The sequence below is a fragment of the Equus asinus genome, chromosome 2 (genome assembly GCF_041296235.1).
Source record: "Equus asinus isolate D_3611 breed Donkey chromosome 2, EquAss-T2T_v2, whole genome shotgun sequence".
In the NCBI taxonomy this organism is placed as follows: Eukaryota; Metazoa; Chordata; class Mammalia; order Perissodactyla; family Equidae; genus Equus; species Equus asinus.
Window position 1 is genome coordinate 125,609,346 of NC_091791.1, and position 9,534 is coordinate 125,618,879.

General features: G+C 41.9%; 1 protein-coding gene across 3 annotated transcripts in view; it reads left to right on the top strand.

The window, feature by feature from the left end:
* SIN3A (SIN3 transcription regulator family member A) overlaps positions 1-8,585 on the top strand; it is a 68,448-nt gene extending 59,863 nt beyond the window's left edge. For all 3 annotated transcript variants that reach the window (XM_070497624.1, XM_044764326.2, XM_044764324.2), the window contains exons 18-21: positions 642-734; positions 1,619-1,713; positions 5,138-5,345; positions 7,512-8,585. In XM_070497624.1, coding sequence (XP_070353725.1) covers positions 642-734; positions 1,619-1,713; positions 5,138-5,345; positions 7,512-7,742 — 627 coding nt within the window. In that variant the 3' untranslated portion in view covers positions 7,743-8,585. The remainder of the gene's footprint in view (positions 1-641; positions 735-1,618; positions 1,714-5,137; positions 5,346-7,511) is intronic.
* The last annotated feature ends 949 nt before the right edge of the window (positions 8,586-9,534 follow it).

The window sequence follows — 9,534 nt, forward strand, 5'->3', positions numbered from 1 at the left end:
AGGTGCCGGCCGGTGGGGAGGGGCTCTTTCTCCTGCAGGATCTTGGGGGCTTCTTGGTCTGCCCTTACTATCTGCTTTCCTGGGGTCTTGGCTTGATGAAGACACCCCCACGATAGCTAGTCATCTCTTGGTGGGGTGGGGCCACTTTCTCATGGGCTGTGAGGGACCTTGGAGAGATCTGTGGTGCTCCCGCAGAGGGCCGCCACTCCCTCCTCTCTTTCCTCTTGGAGGCTTCATGCAGTCCCTGGGTTGCTATCCTTCAGGGAGGAAAAGAGACGTTCTCTTACCTCCTTCTACTTCCTCGGGGGGGCCTCCAACACATCCACCTTCCGACTATGGCTGTGTGGGTCTCTCAGACATCTTTTGTGTTGTGTGGATGTCCTCTGTTGGAATATGAATGTCCTTTTTGTTGTATCTTTGAGGGGGAGTTTATGGGGAGAACTCTCTGCCTTGATGCTGATGTCACCTGGACTTTTGCCTTTTTTATCGCCTGCTTCCTAACCTTTTTGAGTATCTTCCTCATCTCTTTGATTGGAGCAAAGCTTTAGGACCTTATTGCCTCCCCACCTCCCAACCCTTGAGCAGCTAGGTTATAGCTGTGGAGCTGGTCTTTTGTTTATACTCAGATTTCTTATTTGCAGCTTATGTTCATTCAGAGCCAAGGCCAGGTTCAGCTGACCATAGAGCTTCTGGACACAGAAGAGGAGAACTCGGATGACCCTGTGGAAGCAGAGGTATGGACAAAATATATTGCAGAAACTGCATGCTGAGAGAACTGTCCTCTTCTGAGAATCTGCCCAGTGACTGTCTTATAGAAGGCCAAGGTAGTCCTTAGGCTTGTTTAAGGGTCAGGACTGGATGCTTAAAGTACAAGTCATTCCAGCCCTGTCTTTAGCTGAAGAGAAGGGCAGCCTGATGGTAGATATTTAGGGTTGGTGGCAGCCTCATCCAGCTCTTGAGTAAAGCAGTCTCCTCAGAGGAAATCTCATAGTTGGCAGCTTTCCTGTTTTTCTCCTAAAGTATACGAAACAAATGAGGTGCCATGTGCCCAGTATCATCTTGACTCTGTGTCATGTTTACTTTTTATTGGGATAAATGAAGCCAGGAGTTCTCAACCCCACAGAGTAGACAGAGTGAGTTGACTGTCGTGGCCTGGTCTAGCAGGTAATGTGAATGAGAGCTGCAAGCCACATGGATGATGTTGGGATATCGAGGGGAGGCCTGGTTTGTGGGAATATTGGCTTATGGTTGCCAGTTTTTTTAAGAGATGCCAGAAATCCAGATTTTAATTTGAAAGATACTGATTTCCAAACATTTGCCACCATACATTTCATTCTTTAACAAAACCCTCTATAGGGAGATAAAACTTGTCAGTGAGCCACCTTCTACCTATTTATGATTTCTGATAACTTTTAAGTATCTTAGAGAAACTTTGGGTTTTGCTATCTAACAGAATTTTTAAGCTGTGTTTCAGTACCAAGTAATAAACTTGTCATTATGGAAAGATTTTTTTGATGTTGAAATTTAAGGATTTCAGACATTCATGGAATTTGCTAATGAGGATGGAGTTCAGTTTTTGTGCTCTTTCCCTACCCGTATTTTGTATTTGTAATCCTAGCGCTGGTCAGACTATGTGGAGCGATACATGAATTCTGATACTACCTCTCCTGAGCTTCGTGAGCATCTGGCACGGAAACCAGTATTTCTCCCAAGGTGAGTGAACCAAGTTATGTCTCAGCAGTACACACTTGTGCACAGTTGAGGAATGGAGGCTTAAATGACTTGGTTTTCACTTTTTCTATTCATTGTTCTGTTTTCTGAGGACACTAAATCAAGGTTTATATAGCTCTTATACCATGAACTTGGTGCGTGTGCTAAGCATCAGGAAGATGAAAGTTTTAGAGAATCAGCAATAACTTCCCTTTGTTGGATAGGAATGTGATTTAAGGTTTGATGATTTGTTGGGAAGACTCACAGGACTCAGCATATAGTCATACTCACAGTGATGATTTATTACAGCAAGAGGATACACAGGTAAGTCAGCAAAGAGAAAAGGTGCCTGTGGCAAAGTCGGAGGAAACCAGGCACAAGCTTCCAAGAGTCTTCTTCCAGTGGAGTCACACAGGACACTCTTATTTCCTCTAGCACTGGATTCTGACAGTATGTTTGAAATACTGTCTACCAGGGAAGCTCATTAGGGATGCTCACTGAATCCTTAGAGACTCAGTGCCAGGGTCTTTTATTGGATCCTGGTCATGTGGGCACCCTCTGCCTAGCATGTACCAAAATTCCAGACTCCCCGAAGGAAAGCAGGTTTTCAGCATAAACTGTATATTTTGTACAAATAGTTTAGGTACAGTGAGCCACTCTTAATCATTTAGGAAATGTTGAAGACTCTCCCAAAAATCCAAGATCCCAGAACTCAAGCCAAGGGACAACCTTGTAAGCAGGCCTTTCAAAGGATGGCAGTCTTAGGCCTGCTATGTTAACTCTCTTCACAGAGTTTTTTAGTATATGGGCAAGTTGTAATGCTGGTCCTCTATCTGAGGATGAAAACAGAGTTTCAGAAGTAGATAATAGATTTTGCTCTAGTTGAGTGCCTTTCTTCCTTCCCAAAAGTTTAAAATTGAAATCTCATGTCTTATGTTTCCAGAAAGGTATTATCCCAGTATCATTAGACTTAGTCCTAATCAGAGTGTGGAAAAGCGTGGCAGCAGAAGGGCCCTGCCAGGTTCTTCCATTCACCGATTGATGTAGTGGGCTTCAAGCAGCTGCTCTGTGCCAGGCCCCTCTCTCTACAAACACTTAGTCTCTGCTTATGAAACAGTACAATAAACATAGTATCATGTATTTCTTACCAGGTTGGCAAAGTTTTTAAAAGTTTTTTAGTCAGTGTTATAGAGGGTGTGGGAAAGGGAGACGCTTCCAAATACTGTGGAGGAAAATATAAATTGATACAATCATTCCGGGGTGAGGGCAGTTAAAACGTAAGGGACCTTTACCCTAGAACTTTAGTTTCTAGTAATTTGCCTTATAGCTATTATAGCTAAGGTTCTCAGTCTTTTTGGCCTTGAGACCCCTTACACTCTTAGAGATTGAGTATTCCAAAAAGCTTTTATTTCTGTAGATTGTATCTAGTAATGTTCACTGTATTAGAAATTAAAACTGAGAAGTGTTTAAAATGTTTATGAATTCATTTTCACAATAACAATTTGAAACCCATTGTATGTTATCATAAATAATATTTTAGTGAAAAGCTATTTCTAAAGAAAAAATTAGTGGAAAAAGCAGCATTGCTTTACATTTTTGCAAATCTGTTTTGTGTCTGGCTTTAATAGAACGGCTGGTTCTCATATCTGCTTCTGAATTCAGTCTGTTTGCACTATGTTGTTTGGTTGAAATATGTGAAGAAAATCTAGCCTTACTCCAATATGTAGCTGGAAAAAGAAGTATTTCCATATCCTTTCAGATAATTGTGGATATTCTTTGGTATGACAACAAAACTCTCTAAAGTGATAGTTTCTTAAAGGTTAGTTGCAGTATCAATGAAAATATCAATGAACTTTTCACATAGTTATGTGAAAATCCATTGGTTTATTTTGTACTTTGAATGAATTTTTTTCATGCATCGTTTTATAACTTCTTGTGATCGGTTAAAAATGTTAGTTAACTAAGTTATGCAGACCTACCAAATGTTGACACATTTTCATTTTGCAATATCCAAAAAAATCACATTTATTAATATTTTCATTGATCTCATCAAACACATCTTTAACTAGTAGGAAGCTGTCAGTTCATGGTGACCAATACCAATTTACCAAAATTCAAAAGTTTTACTTGAAACTTTAAATCTTATCATTGGCAATATATGTTCAGTTGTTTTCCTTGAATTGTCAGCATCCTTTGTTCATTTTTGAGAAAATATCTGGCAAACACCCCAGGGTGACTAGTCCACCTAGTCAGTCGTTCTTTCAGGTAAAAATGGTGATCCACTTATGACTCGAGTGCTCAAGGGCTTTTCTTCAAGAATTGCATTGTATTTCAGCACACAGAGGTGCTGTGTGTGTGTGTAGTTCCCATTTATCACACAGCACATTAAGGAGATGTGAACTGAGGGGCTGGCATTTAGTAAAACATGTTATTTCTTCATCAAGGACATTCTTAAGTGAAACCAGCTTTCTTTTTTTAATTGCCAGTGCATGGCCAGAGAAGCATACAAAGATTTCTAAGGATAGTTTAGTATCACCAGCAGCATTTTTCTTCACTGTTACTTTGGCACTGCCAGCGCAAATGTTAATGCAGTGAAAAAGAGGCAAATAATGTTTTAGTATTATTATGAAAATAGTTTTGATCTCACAGACCTCCTGAAAAGGGTCTTGGGCACCCCAAAGGATCCTTGGACCAAAGAACTGCTGTTCTAAAGGAAACATGTATATAAAGATAGTCACTGAAGCAATGTTTTTAATAGCAAAGTATTGGAAACAATGTAATTGTCTAGGTGACCGCCTTTCTTTCCTATGTATGTAGGATAGCAGTAGTTGTGTACCATCTTTAGGAGAATTGGAAAAATAAGCATTCAGATAATTTTCTGTGCTATGTGGTTCAGATGAGGAGCCCTGATTGATTCCTTTTAAGGAATGATTAAATTAAGGCACGTTCCTCTGCAGCAGTTAGAGAATGAGACAAATTTGTGTGTAGTGAAGTGAAAAAATCTTCATGGCATTAAGTGAAAAGTTGAGAATAATAGAATATAAATATTTATAGTATGATCTTATAGTGTCTTAAAGAACAATCCCAAAGCAGAACTGTAGCAAGTGATTATATATGTTAATTAGAAAGGGCTAGAAGATTTTAAGTCAAAACTACTAACTGGCTACCTCTGCCAAGGCAAGTGGGATTTGGAGAATCAGGAGTTAGGGGATGCTTGAAGACTTCTACTTGGTATTCCATGTATCTCTGCACTTAAGATTTTGGTTTTCTTTAACAATGAAACCATTGAAAATTTTTTATATGTATATAAATAAAATGGTGAAAAGTGCTGTGAAAGTGTATAATAAGGAAAACTCCTTTTATGGGGGAATCATGGGAATTGGGGTCTGGACAAGCTCTCATCCTGCAGGGCTTTCCTTCTTTGTAGGAATCTGCGGCGGATCCGGAAGTGTCAGCGTGGTCGAGAACAGCAGGAAAAAGAAGGGAAGGAAGGAAACAGCAAGAAGACCATGGAGAATGTGGATAGCCTGGATAAGCTGGAGTGTAGATTCAAGCTAAATTCCTACAAGATGGTGTATGTGATCAAGTCAGAGGACTACATGTATCGGAGGACTGCCTTGCTCCGGGCTCATCAGGTAAGAACCACTAACTGGAATTTCTCTATACATCTCCCTCCCCAGCCAGGACCAGGCCTACCCCAGAGGCTTCTGATTGTTTTTCTTCCTTTATGAAAACCTCCTCTTGGATTTGAGAATTGTTGAGTAAGCGAGTATATTAGTTTGTTAAGGAGGCTGTAACAAAGTACCACGGACTGCATGGCTTAAACAACAGAAATTTATTGTCTTACAGTTCTGGAGGCTAGGATTCTGAGACTAAGTGTTGGCAGAATTGGTTCGAACTTTTTGAGAGCTGAGAGGGCGAATCACCTATTCCATGCCTCTCCTAACCTCTGGTGGCAATTTTTGGCATTCCTTGGCTTGCGGATCTCTGCCTCCTCCTTCACATGGTGTTCTCCCTATGTACATGTCTGTGTCCAAATTTCCCCCTTTTGAAGGATGCCAGTCATACTGGATTATGAGCCTACCCTACTACATTATGACCTTATCTTAACTAATTAGATCTGCAATGGCCTCATTTCCAAATAAGGCTACCTTCTGAGGTACTGGGGGTTAGGACTTTAACATACGAATTTGGGGGGATACAATTCAAACCGTAAAACCTGATGGCACCTTCCACTAAAGCTACTCCCAACATTTATGTTTCAAGTGGTATTGCTTGTATGAATTCTCTTTTTGCATGCTATCTCAATTGTGAAAGCTTCCTGGTACAGGTATGCAGGCCATGGGACCACAACCATGAAGTACAACATACAAGGCAGTGTGATACGCATGATCAACAAAAGAAACTAGGTGAAGTGATCAAGGGTAACTGGCATGCAGGCCCTGCTTTTGTTGAGGGAGACTTCTCTAAGGAGGTGATGCTTGAGGCCTGAATAACGATAAGGACCGAGCCTGTTGAAGAGTTAGGAGTTGGTACTTTCTCAGCAAAGGAAACAAGCAAGTACAAGGCTGAGAAGGGAGGAAAGGACTTGGCATGTTCCAGAAACTGAAAACATCAGTGTGGCTTGAGCCATAAAGAAAGTGGGATGCCCGAAGTTGGAAGGGTGGGCAGGGACCACATTACTCAGTCTCAGAGGCCAAAGATGGCTTGGACTGCTGTGAGGAGAATGGGAGTGTGGGCATAAAGTTGGAAGGACAGAGACCACTCAGAAGACTCCTCTGCTCCAGATGAGATGTGCTGGTGACCTGGACTAACAGGGTGGCAGTGGACTTGTAAGAATTATACAGGTTGGAGATAGAATTGTCAGGATATGGTAATGATGAGATGTGGGGAGACAAGAGAAAGGAGAACATCAGGGATGGTGCCTGGTGGTTTTTGGTTTTTGGTTTTGTTTGTTTTTCTTGAGTAAACGGGAAGTTTAGGGGTCTATTAATACGAAAGGATTGTCAGGTTGAAGGGCAAATCAAGCACTCTGTTTTGAACTGGTTACGTTTGAAAGAACTACAGAACATTCAAGTGGCAGTTGTTGGGTGGGTGGGTTAACGTACTTCTCTCGTGGTGCTGTATGTTGTATATCTCTGATTCAAATTATTTGGGGAGCTGGGCAACACCCAGTTCATCTTTGTATCCCCTACTCTGCCTTGCACACGGGCACTGATAAACATATGCTGGATACATATGGTATCCAGGTAGGAACGTAAACCTCCACTGAAGATCTGTCGTGCCTGGCACTCTACTGGGCAGGGTAGGGTGCTACCATGAAGGGAGAGTGGGTTTTAAACCCTTTGCTTTGCGCTGTCGTATTAGAAGTGGATTGCCATGTGGGCAGAAATGACCGACAACCACAACTCATTGTATCTCACTCAGGGTACATTAGAATCAGCTGGGTTGCTGGCTTAAAAATGCAGATTGTTGGAAGTGAGGAAATCTCGTAGTATCAAGTCCCCCAGGTGATACTAATGCATGCTCACACTGAGAAGCACTGAGCTCGTTCTGCCCAGACCTGTGTGGGCATTGAAGGGGCCCAACTCCTTACCTGCTCTATGTTCTTAACCTCCTTCAATTCTTTTCTTTAAACAGAGACTCCTATTGCCTTATTAATTTTTTTTTTTTATCTAACCAGTGGTATCAGCGACTTGAGCCCACATCTTTCCTCTGCTTCTTTAGGACAGAATTGGGCTTTGTATTTGAAGGGTTTTTTGGGCCTGGATTCATGTTTTTTCCCTTGTTCTGTTTTGCAGTCCCATGAGCGTGTTAGCAAGCGGCTACATCAGAGGTTCCAGGCCTGGGTAGATAAATGGACCAAGGAGCATGTGCCCCGTGAAATGGCAGCGGAGACCAGCAAGTGGCTCATGGGTGAGGGGCTGGAGGGCCTGGTGCCCTGTACCACCACCTGTGACACAGAGACCCTGCACTTCGTGAGCATTAACAAGTACCGTGTCAAATACGGCACAGTATTTAAAGCCCCATAACTGCAAAGCCAGAGCAGATAACTTGAGGGGGGTGGTGTGTGTGAGGGCATGTGCACTCACACACACTGAAGAAACAAGGAAGATGCCTTTCAAGCCTCACTGGGCCTCTCTGGGACATGGCCACCTGATCTGTGTGTGGCTGGTGCAACCTGGCACCAAGTGGGCTATATATAAGGAACGTGGATACCTTACAAAGCTGGAGCTGGAACTTTTCCCAAAGGGTTTTGGGTGTTAGCCTGCCCTGGAGGGGGAAGGAAATGCATGCAAGCACGGAGACATGTAGCTTGCTTGCACACACCAGCAGAGCTAGGACTGGAGTCTCCTAGGGCCTGACCTTCAATGAGGGAAGCGGATGCTGTTCACATTTTGACTGGATGGGCGTGCATTGACAGACTGGAGAAGGACTCAACGCTCAGATGGATTGTAACTCGGACAGTCACTGCTCCTCTCCTGTCCCCCCAAGAGGAAAAAAACTGGATTTGATTTTTTTTTTTCCCCCTGGTCACGCGAGCACATCTAGATCACCCATTAGGTTTTCTCTGGGACCTGCAGTTTGGCTTTGGGATTAACATCTTGTGGATTTGATTCCTGATGAGTCCTTGCTGCCTACCCTTTACTCTCTCCTCTGGTTCTCAACCTCAACACGTTCAAATGAGTCGTCCTTTTTAGCTCCCGTGGAACTGTTTTGTACCTGCTTCTTTACTAGTCTACCCTAGTGCCATCCACCAGCTTTACTCTCTGACACACACACACAATTTTAACTTGGTTTTTCTTTTTTTTGTAAATAATGTACATACTGTCAATTTTTTATTAAAAGAAATATGCTTTGATGTGCTAGCATAACTGCTCTAGCTTCTTGTGTACCATAGTTCTCTGTGGCTTCAGATTTAGTACCTATGAACAGATGTACAAGACATTTATTACACTTTTTACCAAAGGGAGTTACCATTGTAGTACTTTTGTGAAAAACTTGTCTTCCCCCTTGCCCCAACTTTTTCTTTTTTTTTTGTAAATAAATAAAGCTTGGTTCTTACTTAAGGAATAAACTCTGAGCCCACGTCCCCTGCCCTCGGCAGAGCCCTGTGGTGAAGCAGGGTTTGGGCTTCACTTCCTCATCCACGGCACAAACAGGACTTTGCTTCAGTTAGCAATCAGTTGCACTTGCCCAAGTCAAAAAGTCCAAATTTTTAAAATAGAATACTTCATTCTTTTAGTACTTTTTTTGCCTTTATTTCAACTGTTTGGAAATATTTTATATTCGGGTAAGTTGTTCAGCTATGTAGTTTTTATGTCTCTCTATTTTTTCTTACCCTTCTTGTAAATGGGGGTGAACAACTTAAATACCAAATCAGTACTTAAAAGAAGTGTACGTAAGGTGTGTGGTATAAATGAAGTTGGGAGGGAGAAGATTTGACGCATTTCATTAGCAACCACAAATGGAATGTGTGTGTATATATATAAATATTTTTTAATGACATAAATTTAAACTGGCAGGCATTTAAACATGAGTGATTAGGATTTTTATATGTGGTCAGCCTGGACTTTCTGAACAAAGACCACCTGAGCCCCTCCTAGTACTCTGGTGGGTTTTTTTTTCAGCAACCATTACCCTAGTCATAGTTGTAAAGTAACCAGCAGTATTTTGTGTGGTTTTGTTTGCTTTTTAATTAAAAGTCGCCACCACTACCACCAAAAAACCACAAATTGTCTTCTGGACTTTTAGAAACACACACAGACTTCTCTGATTTTAGACTGTTTGTTGCTGGAGGGTGGGTAGATGAGGGCGATCCAG